Raw genomic sequence first — 17,007 nt, 5'->3', positions numbered from 1 at the left:
GGGACCTGGGGGACAGGGCTGAAGTTGGGCCCAGGCAGCTTGGGGAATGGCCCAGGGGTGCTGGCCGGAGCCGCGGTGCAGGGCTGAGGCGGTGGCGGGTGCTGGGGCGCGAGTGGCAGGCCCACCTTGCCCTCGCCTGAGGAGGAGACCATCTTGCGCAGCTGCCCCTGCTCCGAGGGCTCCGAGGCGTACTGGGCCAGCTCGTAGAGCACGTTGGTGCGTGGCGGGTTGGTGATATCCAGGTAGTAGGTGAGGGCCGTGCGGTAGGAGGTGGGGCAGGGGAACGGGTGCTTCTTGTTTGAGTCTTCTGTAAGGAGAGGGCAGGTAGGGTTCGGGGTTAGCGGCCACCCCCAGGGTGGGCAGGGTGCCACGCGATGGGGTGGGCAAAGCTTCAGGCCTGCTCTCAGGAAGCAGGCAGCCCAGGGAGCACTGGAAGCAAGACCAGCTCTTTCTGGTCCTTCCTTGACTTCGGGGGCCAAGCGTCCGGCTTCGACTACCCTCGGGCTTCACGCTGGACAGGTAGTTAGTCTGCATCGGAGGCAGGGTATTGCCGGGGTGGGCCTGCAGTCACTGTCCCCACCCAGGAGAATCAGCCCTTTCGGGGACCCTTCCCCTGCCAAGAGCTGCTCAGAGAGAGGGCTGCAGAGGGGGGAGCTCCCCAAGTGTGTCCTGCCTGCCTGCGGGCTGGACCTGGTCCGCTGTGAGGGGGGGCTCCAGGCTCATGACTGTGCGATGCCAATACCGGACCTTCAGCTGTGACAGCAGAGCCCCCTCCAGGTCAGTTTTTATGCTTGGACACACGTGGAGGTCTGTGCATGGGTCACCCAAGGGCCAAGCTCTGGGGGCAGCATCCTGTACACTCAGGGGCAGCTGCTGGCACAGAGCCCCCGCCAGCCCTTGCCAGGGGCCTTCCACTGCCACAGTCAACAGGCTGGCTTTACTGACAGCTCCCCACAAGCAGGCTAGAGCTGGGCTGGACCCAGGAGCAGCTCCATGTCTTAGAGGCATGACTGCAGGGGCGTTTATTCCTGTGCACAAATGAGCCCCGTGGAACCGCGAGGCTGCCGAGCCACATGGAGAGGAGAAGCGCTGGCCCAGGACGGCTCAGCCTTTAGGGGCTTGGGTCTATTTTGGGGAGGGGTTTGAACTTGGTACTGAAGTATGACCTACGTACAGCGTACAAGTCACAGGACAATGCTTGATGGATTTTCATGAGCTGAAAAGTCCTCGTGTACCCAGCACCCACATCAAGCAGCAGGTGTTCCCCGCACCCAGGCACCCTCTTGTGTAAGCCCAGAAACCAGGGCTCAGGCCTTGCACTACAGGGGCAGGTGTGGGCACTTCTTCCACCACCCCACTTCTGCCTCTAGTTCTGAGCCTCTGCAGCCCTCTCTCTAAGCAGCTCTTGGCAGTGAGCGGCTCTTCACAGGCGCCCAGAGTCTCCTGGGGGAGAGTGAGCGCCAACACCCCTGCTGACCCCCAGCAAGGCCCTGCCTCGGATGGCACAAGAGACGTGCCCCCCAGTGCAAGAAAGGCCCACGCGTGCACGACCGTGAGTCCAACTGCCAGCACAACAAACTCCGCTATCAATCAGCCCCCTTTCATGCAGCTCCTCTCGAGGCGGACTCCGGAGCTGCTGAGGAGGAGCCGCCCAGGCTCAGGTCACTGAGGACAAGAGTGAGTGGGGCAGGGGCGGGGCCAGGCCGAGCCCCAGGTCAGTGGGCAGTAGGGGCACGGGGGGCACTCACAGGCCGGGCAGCCCTGCCCCGCGGTAGTGCCCCTTGCACTCTGAGCACCCTGAGTGGACCTGGAGGGCCATCAGCACTGTTGACTCGGATCAGACTGCGTTCACGGGTGAGGAGACCCTGGAGCCGGAGAGGCCTTCAGTGGCCGGTTGTGGCCCTCTTCCCTGTAGGACACGGGCTGGCTCTGTCTCCAGGCACCCACACTCCCTCAAGGGAGTATGGCAGTGAGGGGATGGGGGAACCCCAAAAGGGAGAGCGCCAGACCCTGCAGCTACCTTTCCCCCCGACCCTGAGTTTGTTCTACAACCTGTAACTGGGGTCTTGCTTATGAGGGCTTCTAGGGCACCAGGCTTTAGGCCTAAGCAGAAGCTCAACCTGTGGACCTTGCCAAGGGGCCCATTCCCACCAGCCACCTCAGGCCCAGGTAGGTGGCGAGGCCCGGGTCCCAGGACTCACCGTCGAGATTGTTCAGGGACATGACAGTGTCCAGGTCGGCGCCCAGGATCTCGCCGAGCTGGTTGACCAGGGCAGAGTCGTTGGCTGGGTAAACAGCCACGTGGTCCCCAGATTCGTACCTGGGGGAGATGCGAGGCTCAGGAGGAGGGTGGAGGACAGCTCTGCACCCAAACAGGAGGCCTGAGTGAAAGGTGTGAGGGGGTGGGGGGTGGCAACAAGTTGATAACCTGATCTTGGAGTCTGAGATGTCTAATTCCAGGTGCATGAGGTGTCGCTCGGTCCCCTGGTTCAGCTTCCGGTTGGTGGTGACGACAGCCAAGAAGGGGTTCTTGGCATCGAAGGGGCTGGGTGGGGAGAGCAGCTCAGTGACTGGCCAGGCCTTCAGTCTGGACCTTCCCACCCCAAGGGACACTTCTGGCCACACAGGACACAGGAAACCTCAGAGCCGGCCTCCAGGGGTCACGAGGAAACCTCTTCAACTTGGTAATGGGCTTTCCCGGCCTAATCCGCAGTGGCGCTCCCGGCTCCCCGCGAGGGGGCAGAGCTCGGCTATCAGTGTCCCCGTTTCAGACGTGGAAACAGGCTGGTCCCTAAAAACCTGGGGGACCCTTCACACTCTGTACACGTTGGTGAGCAGAGCACAAGGAGGGCCCGGCCCCTGGAGGCGGCTCCGCAAGACGGAGCGGGCCTGGGTTCCGAGGGGCTGTGCGGGCCAGGCCCCCTCCGCCCACGCGCCCGGGACTGTACGTGAACAGGAGCGGGGCTTCCGCTCGGTGAAGCCGCTGAGATGCCGGGCTTTCTGGCTACAGCTGCAGCAGGGCTGCTGGTCTCAAAGTCTGGTGGTCCTAGGAGGTCTTTCCTGGGCGGCTCCAGCAGGATTCTGGGTGGCACCCAGGGGCAGGTAAGGGGCCCCAGAGAAGAACACTATGTTTCTGGACAAAACGTCCAGACTTCGAGGCAGAGTTAAAGGAAGCGAGCCCTTCTGCCCAAGTTCCACCTAGACCCAGAGCTGAACTCACTGGCCTGGTCCAGGAACTGGTGGGTACCCCCCACCCCAGGGTATTTACAGGGCAAATGAAGTACAAGCTGAGCAAGGGCCAGTCCCCCCAAGGCCACGCCCTGGGCGGGGGACCCCTGGGAGTGGAGCGGAGCGGTCCCCAGGGCCCCGGGCCCAGAGCAGCCTCCCATCTCTCTGCTCCAGGCCTCATGCCCTCCTGTGCGGTGGAGATGGAAACGCAGGTGCCCTCCCCCAGGCCCACTCCTGGCAGTGGGGGTGAAGAAGCCCCACAGGACGGGGCCTGGGAGGACAGGCCCTGCAGGGACGCACGGGATGGGCAGCTGTCCGGCCCCAGCCACGCTCTCCACTCACGGTTTCTGGTTCTCGTAGCTCTTCAGGCGGCCCACTTCGCCCATGTACACCTTGGCCGCGTCTATGTCTGTGTGGACCACAAGCTCGTACTGGCGAATGCTGCAAAGGGGAGACGCGGGGTGAGGCCGGGGGCCGGGTCCCAAGGAGGGAGTGGGGCTGTGAGGCAATGGGGCGTGACCCACGAGGAAGGAGACGCGCGAGCGTGGGAGGCAGGAGGGGCCCGCACGACGCTCGGAGGGCCGGGCGGCCCGTCAGCAGGCCTGAGGCTCTGCCCTGAGGAGGCCAGGACGCCCGTCCTGACCGTCACCTGCAGGCACAGTCCAAGCGCTTGGGCCCCCGCCCCGCCCGCACCCTGACGGAGCCTCCTCCAGCCCCAGCACACCCGCCAGGCAGCACGCGAGGCCCCGGCCCACCTGCGCACACTCACCTGGACTCCTCTCCGGTGGCTTCCACCCCTAAGTGCTCGCACACGGCCGGCCAGAACTGCTCTCGCCACGTGATGAAGTCCTCCTCCAGGCTGGGGACGAGAGGGGATGAGCCAGGCTCCAGATGGGGCTGCCGGGAGAGCTCGGGCTCTCTGTCCCATCACCCCTCCAAGCTGGAGGGCTCATTTCACGCCAGCCCGCCCAGTGATGTAACCCAGGGCGTCAGGAAGCGTCCAGAGGGTCTGCAGTAACCACGGAGGCCCCAGGTGAGCCGGGAGGGTGTGGATGAGCAAAGAAGGTGGGGACTGGCGATGGGGGGGATGGCCTTCCCTCCCCTGTGGTGAGGCGGGTCACGGAGTTGCGCTGACATCATGGCTCTGCCCTCCCCTCCTGTGCCCTGGCCAGCCCTAAGCTGTGGCTCCCGACACACAACAGCCTGGGGGCGCGTGCAAGGGCGGGGGCCCTTGCTTGGGGGGGGGGGGGAGGGTGTCACTCACTTCCCGTCGTCGTCGCCCAGCCCCAGGTCAAAGATCCGCCGGGCCCCGAGCTGCTCCAGCCGCTTGTCCACATACTTGCCCATGGCGTTGAAGTGCTCATAGGTCTTGTTCCCAAGGCCAAACACCTGTGTGGATGAGGGGCCAGTGGTCAGCGGCCCCTGCCAGACGCCTCGCACTGCAAGGCCCCAGAGGCGGCTTTGTTTTGGTGACTGCAGTCCAGGCCCCTCCTCAACCACCTTGGCCTTGACCCTGGCGGCAGCAGGGCAGTTCACCCCACCCATTCAAGGTTCTCCTTGCCCAGCCGAATCTTGGCCAGCCCACCTCCCTTTTCTTGCCTTCAGTCTCCAGTAGCACATGCTCCCGAGCAAAGTGGGGCTGGGACATGGGACGGGGAGCTCTTGGGCCGGGCCCGGGCGGAAGACGGTGTCGCCCCATGAGCGGCCTTCCTGGGATTCCCTGCCACGAGCTCCCTACCAGGCCCTCAGCTCGAAGCCCCTGTGCTGGCGCCTGGGCCTGCCCTAGCTGATGAAAAGAGGTGAGAACTGGAGGAGTTCCCCTTGGACACGGGGTTCCGGAGGTTGCACGAGCCCACACGGGTGACTCACCGCGTACTTGACCCCAGAGAGGTCCACGTCCGTCTCCTGGAGCCAGTCGTAGAAGTCCTGGGCATTGTCAGTGGGGTCCCCCTCGCCGTAGGTGGCCATGCAGAACACTGCCAGGGCGTTCTCGATCTCTGACAGGCTGCTCAGGTCGCCCTGGGGAGACAAAGGCAGGGCCAGGCCCAGCAACCAGGACTAAGCCCGCTCCCAACAGGGGTGCAGATGGGCGAGTCAAGGGTTCAAGTGGACGGGGTGCATTTCAAGAGCAAAGGGAACAAACAGCAGGCCCAGAAGAGCACAGGTGAGGGCCTGGGGTGTTGACAGAAGTATGCTGGGTTCCAGGCCACGGGCTGGCACTTGGCACATGGTGCCCTGGGCCACCTCCGGAGAACCTCATCATCCCACAAAGTCCCTGGGGCACAGCAGGACCTGGGCTCGCGCTACTTCCTAACCAACTCTCCGCCAACTCGAAACCCAGGTCCTGAGGCAGGCGGGTAGTGGTGCTTGTCCCCAAGACCGAGGGCAGGGGTGGGGAGTAGGCGCGGGGGGGGGGTGGGGTGGTTCTCTGTGGGAGATGGAGCGGCACGGGCGGGAAGCAGCTGGCCCTCAGAAGAGCGCGGTTCTAAGGGAAAGTGCATTTATCACGTTGTTGGAGCCGCAAGAGCCCGACACTGCCTCCCCCGCCCCGATGTGTGGCGATGACCCATCAGGGAAGAAGCAGGAAGGCAACTCCCTGGGGCATCTCCGCAGGACTACCTGCCAGCCCTGCCCCTCCTGGGTGCCTAAGGACCACCCCCCACTTCCCTGCCCACTGAGTCCACCTGGGCCACTGGCCTGGCTGTCTCAGAAACAGGCAAGCAGGCTGCTGGAAGTTTCCTGTCCTTTGGAGAGCCACGACCAGCGAAAGAGCCGATGTGTGGGGGAGAGAGAGCAAGGTGAGCGGGTCCCCACCGCCCTCAGAGGCAGGCTGGGTGCAGCTGGGGCCAGGAAGCGGGGACTGTGTCCTGCAGACAGTCCCGTGTTGGCCCGGAGGAGCCACGTGCCAAGGGTGGCGGACAGGAGAAGGCGGGGATCCTGCAGCTCCAGATGGGGGCCCTTCCCTCGATTCCTGGGCTCTCTTGGGCCCTCCCCAAGCCCACACGTGCAAGCTTACAGCCTCATCTCAAAGCCCGGCTGACGGGTTCCTGGAGCTGCCTCACCGGACGCCCTCACTGCCTCCCTGTGGGCGAGTCGAGGAAGGCCCTCGGTGCGCACTCGCTCAGGGTCACGCGGGCAGTCAGGGCGGAGTGGCGCGGGAGCCCAGACCCCCCCCCGACTCCTCGGCCCAGCTCTCCTGGCACCGCAGTTCTCGGGTGGAGGTTGAGGGGAGATAAGAAACAGTTCGTCTCCTGACTTGCTGAGACCCTTTTCATCTTTTAAGCCACAACCAATCCACTAGGTGCCCGAGTCCCTTCTGCTGGCACCTGCCCAGCACTTGCAAAGCCTGCAGGTGGAGAGCTTGGAAGGCTAAGCGTGAGCACTGCTGAGAGCGCATACGCGCACACCTGGGCCAGGTGTTCTTAATGTCCTTAAAACTGGGGCCACCTGGCTGCTGGAACCGATGACAAGAGACGCCTATTCCTGTCTGTCCCTTTGGCTAACTCCGCCCTTTAAGCGTCTCCACGGTCCAGACGCGACTTCCTTAATGCCCTGGACCGCACTGCATGGGAGGAGGGGGGCGGGGCGCGGCGAGAGCTCACCAGGTCATACTCCTCCGGGTCTGCCACCATGCCCCGCATCCCGTAGCGATGGGCGTCCTTGGACAAGCGGTTGGCAAACTCCTCGGCGGTCCCCGTCTGGGAGCCGTAGAACACGACGATGTTCCTGCCCTAGGGACGGCCAGACACACGGGATCAGCGAGGGGCCAAGAGCCACAGGCTTCACTGGAGGCTCTAGGTGACCACAGGGGCAGGCAGGTCCCTCAAGGGCACCCTCTTTCCTGCCTGCTTCAGGTCCTTTCTAAGTTGCTCTGGGGCTAGCATCTCACTGCCACAGCCGCTGCAGCGCATGGGGTCAGAGGCCACCTAGCTGACTTCAGCTGGAGCCATCAAGATACTCCTACACACACGAGCTGCTCAAAATCACACTGTGGGCAGATTTTTTAAGGACGTGTAAAAATGCAGAAATGACGTTCAGTAAAAAGAAAAAAGTGATCAAGGACTATGTATAGCATAATCCAATTTTGTTACATATCCACTCCACATATATGCGTAGGTTTATACATATGAATGCACAGGGAGAAAGAATGGCGGGAAATATACCAAGAGTCTCCAAATGGGGAATCGTGGTGAGTTTTTCTGGATGTTTACAAAAGTAACGCGTGTGCTTTATAAAAATCTAGACAATGGGGAAAGGTACCACATAGACTGGCTCACAGGCTCTTCATCCCACCTGCCTACTGTGCCCACCGCAGCAGCTCTGGAGAAGCTAGAGCTCCATCCCCCAGACTCCCTGCAGCCAGGGATGCAGCAAATTAGGTCCAGCCACCTGGATGTGCTCTCCAAGATCTGGAAGGTGGAAGCAAGGCACAGGCCACCTCCCCGCTCCCTTTCCATAGACATGAGGTTTCTCTGCGGCAGCCTTCCAGTGCCCCAAATGCCTGGTCTCTGGCCTTGCACAGAGCCCTGACTGACAGGTACAAATGACAAAATAAAACACAGGGACTGCAATTGCTGTAAAGTGTCCTCATACCTTTTACATTTCCTGGATTTTCTACAAATCATTTTAAGATCATTTAAAAAGGTATTTTAAAATAATGCTTATGATGTCAAGGGAGCAAAACAGGATATAAAACAGTAGCTAAATATTTACCGTAGCATCAAAATATATAAAGTACCTAGAGATAAGCCATACAAGAAACATGTGAGAAGTTACCGAGTGACAAAGGACTCAACCAAATGGAAAGGCACTCTGACTTTGCACAGGAAAACTCCACGTACAAGATGTCAGTTCTCCCTCTATCAGTACAGAAACGTAACATGACCCTAATAAAAACTTGAACAACTCTTTTTTCATCAACAATTTGATCCTAAAAATCCTGTGGAAAAATAAGTGCGAATCCATCCACTGGAACGTCATTTGGCAATAAAAAGGAATGACGTGCCGACACGTGCTACAGCACGGATGAACCTTGAAGACATTACGCTAAGCGAAAGGTGCCACGAAAGGCCATATACCGTATGTTTCCGCTTACATGAGGTGTCCAGAATAGGCAACTCTACGGAGACAAAAAGCAGATGAATAGTTGCGTAGGGCTCAGGGTGGGGGAATGGGGAGTGACTACTGAGGGGCACAGGGTTTCTTTGGGGGATGATGAAAATGCCCTAAAATGGACTGTGGTGACAGTTTGTGCAACTGGGAATATACTAAAAATCACTGACGTGTAAACTTTAAATTGGAGAACTGTACGGAATATGAATTATATCTCAATAAAACTGCTACCTAAAATAAATGAATACGTATGAAGTAATAGCCAGGAAAACTGAAAAATAAGAGTGATGGGGGGGGAGGGAGGAAGTGCCTAGTACTACAGATATTAAAACAGGTTATAAAAATTATACAACAATGTTATAATAATTAAACAGTATGATATTGTTTATACACAGACAGCTAGATCAAAGTACCAGAACAGGAAAATACAGAACTACACTCAAATACCCATGGGAATTACATTTATGATAAAACTAGTGGGGAAAAGATGGACTTTATTACACAGAATTTAGAGAGCTGTGTAAAAAATTGTTGGACCCATGCCTTACATCTTACACCAGGATAAATTCCCAACAGATTGAATTTTAAATATGGAAAACAAAATCATAAAAATACTAGAAAAAAAAAAAAGGAAGAATTCCTTTATCTCTTTAGGGTGGGGAAGCCTTTCAAATGAAATGATGACTCAAAGTCCAGAAGTCACAGAATAGTTAAATGGACTACGGAACTTTAACATGGCAAAACGACAAGTAAACACACAATAAGCCGAATGATACACAAACTGTTAGCTGGGAAAAATATTTTTAACTCATATCACAGACAAGGGATTCATCACCCTAATAAGTTAAGGAGTTCCTTGAGAAAGATCAATCCCAACAGCAAAGTGGGCAAAAGACTTGAACAGAGAATCTGTAAAAAAAAAAAAAAAGAGAGAGAAAAGAAAAGCCAGCATAACATGAAAATCTGCTTAAACTCATTCATAGGAAAAATGCAAATTAGAACTCCACAGAAATACCTTTTTGTAACCTAGAAAACTGGCAAAATCCCAAACTTTGATAGCAGACTCTGTCGGCAAGGCTGTGGGAACAGGTGTTCTCACACTGATAGTGACGGTCCCGCGGTGGGACCGCTACAGGGGTGGGGCACAATCTGGCAGTTTCTATCACAAATGCGTATGTATATCTTTTGATCCAGAAATTCCACTTCTGGGATTTTACTGTATTTGCAAGTACGCAAACGGATCTACACAGTCACAGCAGCACTATCTGTAAGAGCTAAAGATTAGAAATATTCCAAGCGCCCATCAACACGGCAGTGTTAAAACAAATTATAGTACTTGTGGCTACACATGGAATCATCACGCAACTATAATAAGGAATGCGGGAGGTATCTTTGAATTGTTGTGAAAGGAGCTCCAAGACATACCATTAAGTGGGAAAAAAATGATCTATAGCAGTGTATGTGATGTGCCACCTTTTGTGTCTTAAAAGTATAAAAGTCTGTATTTGTTTTTATTATATGTGCATAAAGAAGCTCTAGAAGGATCTATAAAATACTAAGGACAGTGATGGGTGACAGGGATAGGAGAGAAGCTTTCCACTAAATAGTTTATGTTTTGGATTTTAACCATGTGAATGAAGTACCTGGTCATAAAATTCAACACTTAAACAAAAATCAAACAGATAAAATTGTAGCTGTGCTAGGACCACAGCTATGTGAGGTTTACATATGCTCACGGACACAGCCTGGTCTGGGAGGGAGGAGATGGGGTGGCATCTGAGTCAGAGGGAGGGTCTGTTCTTACAGTTTGGTTTGTTCAAGAAGTAAACATTCAAAAAGCGGAGTAAACTGTCCCAGCAACAGCAGAGCAGCCTCGAGGCTCTGCTTAGCCCAGAAAGTACACACACGGGGAGCTGAGCCGGGTTCCCGGCTTCTCCTCCCGTCCAGTGAAGCTGGCCTTCTGCTGGATGCCCCCGCACGCCCACCAGGGCCGAGCGCAAAGAGAAAACTCACCGTCTTCTTCATCTTTTCCACGAAGCTGCTGTCTTTGACAGAGGAGGTCCTGAAAAATAAGAGTGTCTGATGGGCACGGGAGGCACGTGGCAGCAGCGAGGGGCATTTCCAGCTCCGCCTGCTCCACTCCGTGGTGCCCCCGCCAGCAGCCGCCTCTGGTCCGGTGCCGGGGCTGGAAGAGGCAGGACCCAGGCTCCGGGGCCTCGCAGGGCCAGGGCTGACCCACCCGGGTACAGGAGAGCACGAGAACGAAGGGTCAGGCTCACCCCCCGGCCGCTCACCATCCACAGCCAATGGTCCCCACCTCAAGGCAACCAGGAGTTTCCCAGGTAAGACTCTGACCGTGCTACTGCTGCGCTCTGAAACCTTCCACGGCTCCCATGACCCACAGGACCAGGGGTGCCCAGGTCCCTTCAGAACCTGTCCCAGCTCGCCTGCCTCTCCCCTCCACACACCAGCCTCCCATGACGGTCCTTAGACTTCTGTCAACACCACTGTCTCCGCCCAGAGCGGCCTCACTCCACTTCCTCACCCGACAGACCCCTGTTCCCCAGCAAGACCCCACCTGAATAGCAAGTCCCATGGGATTCCCAAGACACGCAACCCCCACCCCAGTCCTCCCCTGCCCTGGAGCCACTTTTACTTGCTCCGCTCTCCGTGACCCTGTCACCTTCTAAAGCCCTGCCCTGGACCCCATCCCCGCTACACAGTGGTGCGAGCAGTACCCCTGCCCGCACGCCCGCCCGCTCTCCACCTCCTGGCTCTGGCCTCCGGCCCCTCCCTCTCCACTTCCGGTCCTTTTCCTTCTCTCTGTCCTTGCCCCAGGCCTGCAGAGCCATCTAAAGCAACCCAGGGAGCCCCCCCCCGAGGGACTCTCAGGCCTAAGACAAAAAGGTGATTTATCTCTGGATGGTAAATATTTAGGATGTTTGAAATATGGCCGGTCTGAACCAAGCGACAAATCTGAACGCTAAAGTACCGTTGTTTCTGTTTAAAATGACACCATTAAGGGAATGAAAGGCAAGCGCCAGCAAGGGAGAAGGTGTCTGCAATGTACACATATCTGACTGACGAGGACTAGGGTGGAGAATATGAGAAATCCCTACAAATCAATCAGAAAAGACACATACTGCGACAGAAATATTGTCAAAAGGCTTGAACGGGTACCTTCTTAAAGAGAGCATCTAAACAGCCAAAGAACATAGGGAAGGGTGCTCGACGCTATTAGATACCGGAGAAAAGGAAGTTAAGACCACAGTGAGATCTATCATACACCCAGCAAGAATGGCTAAAACCGACAAGACAGGCGAGATCTCAAACAGGCGAGGTTGTGGAGCAATGGGAATTCCCACACGCAGCTGGGAAAGGGCGATACGGCACGGCGACTTTGGAACGTGGCTTGGCATGGCAGTGCCTCCCGTGACTCTACAGCCCAGCAATTCACTCTCTGGTACACGCCCCACAGACTGCATTCATACCCAGGGAACGAAAGACACACGTTCTTTGCTCTTTCCACCGCACACACGCGCGCACACACACACACACACACACACACACACACACACACTCACACTCATCACGACAGCATGAAGCAACGTCTGTCAGGGCTAGAGGCCTGGAGTCCGTGGAAAAACTTATGTAAGTGAAGGTTTCTTTTAAGGATGCCCCCGCAAAGCTGTTCAGACAGGTATTTCGTAAACATAAAGGTATCAGAAGTTTCACGTCTAGGCTCCTGCTGGGTTCTTCACTAGGTTAGTAGGTGCAGGACTAATGCTATTTTCAGGGTCTTAGCATTGAATAACATCACGGTAGGCTGCAGGGGGAGGTGAGGCCTGGTGCCCGGCTTGGCCACTCCAGCCTCCCTCCTCCGTCCCGAGGTCCCTTCGGTGCAACAGCCCCACGAGGGGCAGCAGGGAGGCAGCGGGGGGCCGGCCACCCAGACTTTCCCACCCAGCGAGGGCCCAGCTGCACAGGAACCCGGAGCACGCCATCCCCGACTCCCCATTTATCCCGGCATCCCCGGGCTGGCCCATCCCTAACCTCAGCAGGGCCAGGGCAGGAGCACGAATGAGCAGAGGCGCTCAGGCCTGGCCCCATCTTCCCACGCCCAGCTCCAACCTGCACTGCAAAGGGGTCTTGTGTCTAGCATCTTGGCCACATGTCCAACTTCTGCCCACGCCCAGCCGCGAATGGCCGCATCTTCACTAACCCTCTAGTTGTGTGCAGCCTGAACTACAACACAACCTACGACCCTGTCTGTCTGTCTGTCTGAGCACTAACACGGCGTGCTCACCAAGACACACCATTAGGAAAGGAAGCAAGGCGCACGATGACACGAATTCCACCGCTGAGTAGCTTTGAATTCTGAGTCATGAGAATATATTACCCACTAAACAAAAAAATCAGATGTAAATTTAAACTGATGGTTAAATACCAGCAACCTAGACAAATGTTTCTGATGAAAAATCATGAGAAAAAAAGCAGGTACAAAAGTAAATGCAATTTCCATTTATAGGAAACATCTGGAATAGGCAAATCCATAGTGACGGGGAGGTGCACCAGTGGTGCCAGGGGCTGGGGGGAGGGGTGGGGAGTGACAGGGTTTCCCTTTGGGCGGATGAAAGGTTTTGAACTAGGCGGTGGTAGGCTTGTAGAACACGATGACGATACTAAAAGCCACTGAGCTATACGCTGTAAAATGGTGAGAGCCCTGAGTTTTAAGGGGTGTGAATTTCACCTCAATTAAAAAAATGAAAACAAAGTAAACGCATTCAGGTGATGCCTAAAAGGGGCCAGGCTTGAGTTTTGGAACAGTCACTTATAGGGACCGCTTCTTCGTCAATTTCTTGACCGTTGCCAGTTCCCCAGGTGTGGACGGGCCACAGTGGACGCCCTGGGAGAAACTTCAACAACGCAAAGCCAAGAGAAAAACAAGCCAGCAAGGTAACCGATGCACCTTCCCTCACACTTGTCCTCTTCGAGGAAAAGCAGAATCTGTGTCCTTAGAAGGGGAACGCACATGATTAACTGTTCACAGAAAAGTGGCCTGAAGAGAAACACACCAGCATCTTAGACAGAGGACACGGGAGCGTTAGGATGACGGGTGAGAGGGTTTCCCTAATTTTCCAAATTTTTGTTTTCTGTTACTTTTATAATTAAAAATACGTTTTATATTCAAATGACAGGGGAGAGGCTGAACAGCCTAGTGCCTTGTGACGCACGCCGCTCTGTCCCGAACCGCACAGACCATCACCTGACGTTCTTGTCAAGTGGGAAAGGCAGGCTACAAAGTAACACAGGTGACACAATCCCGATTGTGCGTGAAAGCAACGTACAGAAGGGTAGGTGCTGATGTGTTAAGAACAATTATGCGTCTTGTTTCTTTTTCTTGCTAATTTCTCGTCCCCACTCCTCCACTCTTTTCTTTCCTACAATGAAAATGTAAGGCTTTTGTACTAAGAAGATACAAATTACTTGCTATTTTAAGAAACGCTGCCCAGGGATAGAGATGGATTGATTGGAAGGCTGGTGAGGGCGACCAGAAGAGCTGCACCTGGGTAGAGAGCCCCATCAGAGAAGCTGTTCTAAGTGAGAGCAAGGGGCCCACCGGTTCCGAACCCACCCCCCTCCACCTTCCACGTGCTCTGGCCACAATGACCAGCCCGCCGTTCCCTGGTTCCCTTGTGCCCCTGGACCCACCACGCCGTGGCCTAGCACGTCCTTCTTCTAACCCTTTGCCACCAACGCCTGCTTATCCCTGAAGACGCTAGGCCTAGGCTCCTCTCCAGAGCAGCTTCCCCTGCTGCCCAGGCAGAAGACCGTCTGTCGCCGTCTTCAGTGCGTCTTCAGGAACTCCGTCCAGGCGCTTGCCTCAGCGCGTTCTCATTGCTCAACTTGAGGCCTGCATTTCACAATCTGGGGGGAGCTACCTGTGTATCTCTTCGCAATCAGCACAATGGCCGGCACTCTGCACGTGACGCTTTATGGGCTTCTCGGGCGGTCAGTCCTGAGTCTCTGCCCAGCAGAAGGTTGGCTGAGGCGGCCTGGAGGCCTTTGGAGGCTCCCCTACCCACCTGTGAGGGTCTGACGTCAGTAGAAAAGCTCTCTTCTCAAAGGGCAGAGGTTTCCCCAGAAGCTGCATCTGAGCAGATTTGGGGCCCTGCTGAAGAAAGGGACCAGAGGGACCCCCACCGCCCAGGGAGCACCCCCGGCTGCCCTTTCTCCATCTCCGGGTGACGTGTGCACTGGGCGGTGCCGAGGGCATGAGACTGAATGAGGCAGCCTCCACCTTCCCAGGGCTCGTTGCCAGGCTGCAGAAGGAGCCCAGGAGAATCACGGAGTTAGGGGAGGGGCCACACACCAGGAGCAGAGACTTGGGTTCAAATTCTGGTTCTGCCACCAAATGGGCCAGTGACCGGACGAGTCGGGCCTCTTGAGGCCTCGGGTTCCTCTACGGAAAACACTTCACCTCGGCATCTGCAGTCACCCCACGGTCACGCCCAGCACCTGGATACTTGTTTAACTCTCGAGGGTAAGGAGGGCAGAAGAGAGCTGTCTGGGTCCCTGTCTGATTTCAACAGGGTGAGGTGTGCGAAGACCAAATGGACGGAGCGGGCGCCATGCCGGGGCTTCTGAGGGAGGAGGCACTGCGGCCGAAGAACCCAGGAAAGGCCTCGCGGAAGAGCTGGGCTCTAATGAGAGGAAAACGGCTCCCAGGAGGGAAAGCCGTGGCAGCCGGCAGCCTAGGGGCTCCTGGACGAGACCCAAGCAGCGGGTGGGAGCTGAGCTCTGGGGAGGAGGGCTGGGGGGCACCCACGCAGCTGCACGGGGCCGACGATCCGGGCCAGCAGCAAGGGCGCGGGGGGGGGGGGCGCCCTCCACGCAGGTCTCGCTGGGGGAGTCAGAGGGCGGGCAGGAGGTGCTAGGGCCCCCGCCCCCAGGGGAAGGGTGCTCCTGAGAAGGGCGTGCACTTCTGAAGGCAGCACTGGTCCCGTCATTAGCTTCGGCCCGCGGGGAAGAGGAGGATCACGCCCAGAGCCCCATGAGGGAAAAGCGGAACCGCGGAGGCGGCGAAGACACTGTCCGTGCCTCTCGTCACTGCCCGGCGCCGGGCAGCTCCCCGCGTTCCCGCCGGTTACACCAGGCGGGTTCCGCCGCTGCCCACCGCGACGCCCGGCTGCCGGGCCCCGAGCAGGTCCGCACCTGGGCGCCCTCGGCTGGCTTCACCCCTCCTGACAGCTTCATGCCGGGACTGGCGCTCGGAACCCGATCTCTCACAGGCCGCGGAGTGGGTGACGGGGGCCCTTCTGGTTTCCGGTCTAAACCCCTTCCTCTGGCAGCAGAGAAGTGCAGCCTGCAAACCAGGACCGAAGGAGCCGGGGCGGCCGCGCCTGGGTGAGCCCCCCGGGACTGCCCCGGGGTCTGCGGTCACCTCTACACGGCGCCCTCCTCGTGCCTCCAGGCATCCCTGCCCGGGGAAGAAGTTCCGTCCACACTGAGTAGGGGTGCCCGCGGGCATCCACGCCGCCTGCCCGGACACTGTCTGGAACTGACCTTCTCAGCATGGGCTCGTCCTGCGGAGATGAGTACGCGCACCCCATGGTTTCTTACTCTCAACTCCGGGCTGCAGGGACAAGGCAGCTCGCCGCTCTCCTGGAAACGGGCGGGGAGCCAGCAGCTAGCGAGTCGGGCTCTGTCCATTCTCTACCAGTGCCGGCAGCGGGCAGACTGGCCCGCGGACACCGAACATCCTCCCGGGCGCCCTGGTGCCCTCGGAAGCCCTGCTGAGCCCCTGCCTGCCTCGGTCCCCGCAGCCCGGGAGAGCTGCTGCGTCTGGCGGCTCCAGCAGGGAGGAACCGGGACTCTGGGCCGGAACCTCCCGTGAGCCCCTGCGTCTGGCACGCAGCCCTCCTCCTTCTGTATGGACCGAGGGAAGGAGGAAACCTCTCCAACCCCGGCTCGGCTCGGGTCTCCTTGGTAACTGTTTATATCAGAGCCCTTTCTCCCCACATCCTCCCCCTTTCCAATTAAAAAAAAAGAAAGAAAAAAGTAAGTGGTGCGGGCGCAACAAAGCTCCTCTGGACCCTGGAAGGCGGTGGTGCAGGTTGCTATGGCAGGGCCGTTTCCCCATAAAGGGAGCGCAGCGAGCCTGCTGCCGGGGCGCCTCAGGATCATATTAAACTAGATCTGGTTCCCACCTCCCTCCCTACAGAAGAACTGTGGTAACGGAGCCTGCGACGCTGGGTCCAGTCGCCTGTGGGCAGAGCGCGCCGTGGAACCCGCACGTCTCGGCCTCCTGTCGCGCGGCGCCGGGAACGCCCAGCAAGGTGGGCACCGCATTCGCTGCTGAGACGTTTGCAAGTGAGGAGCCCCCTTCGAAGGCACCCAAGTACAAACGGCCCATCAGGAGAGGCCGCAGCCGACCCAGGCGCGGAGCCCAGAGACCACGCCGCTCCAGAAGGGAGCACAAATGGTTCCAATTAGGGCTCTCTGCTCCCAGATTGGGAGCAGGAGTGTCTCTGGTTCAGGCTTCGGAAGTCAACTGCAGCCCGCCGGGTGGGGAAGCGAGAGGCAGGGTGGACAGAAGCACTGAGTCACTCGGACAGAGATGAACCCCATGGCCCAGCACGATTCATTTTGTTTCCAGCCCCACGC

General features: G+C 57.6%; 1 protein-coding gene across 11 annotated transcripts in view; it reads right to left on the bottom strand.

The window, feature by feature from the left end:
* POR (cytochrome p450 oxidoreductase) overlaps positions 1–17,007 on the bottom strand; it is a 69,111-nt gene that overhangs the window by 1,798 nt on the left and 50,306 nt on the right. For all 11 annotated transcript variants that reach the window (XM_067013851.1, XM_067013852.1, XM_059037229.2 and 8 more), the window contains 9 exons: positions 10,354–10,402; positions 6,831–6,959; positions 5,098–5,247; positions 4,493–4,617; positions 3,998–4,087; positions 3,571–3,669; positions 2,429–2,545; positions 2,202–2,320; positions 126–307 (listed from right to left, as the gene is read on the bottom strand). In XM_067013851.1, the coding sequence (XP_066869952.1) occupies positions 126–307; positions 2,202–2,320; positions 2,429–2,545; positions 3,571–3,669; positions 3,998–4,087; positions 4,493–4,617; positions 5,098–5,247; positions 6,831–6,959; positions 10,354–10,402 (1,060 nt within the window). The remainder of the gene's footprint in view (positions 1–125; positions 308–2,201; positions 2,321–2,428; positions 2,546–3,570; positions 3,670–3,997; positions 4,088–4,492; positions 4,618–5,097; positions 5,248–6,830; positions 6,960–10,353; positions 10,403–17,007) is intronic.

Source organism: Kogia breviceps, chromosome 14 (assembly GCF_026419965.1).
Source record: "Kogia breviceps isolate mKogBre1 chromosome 14, mKogBre1 haplotype 1, whole genome shotgun sequence".
Lineage (NCBI taxonomy): Eukaryota > Metazoa > Chordata > Mammalia > Artiodactyla > Physeteridae > Kogia > Kogia breviceps.
The sequence above is the reverse complement of the archived record's forward strand: the minus strand, read 5'-3'. Positions and strand labels throughout refer to the sequence as shown.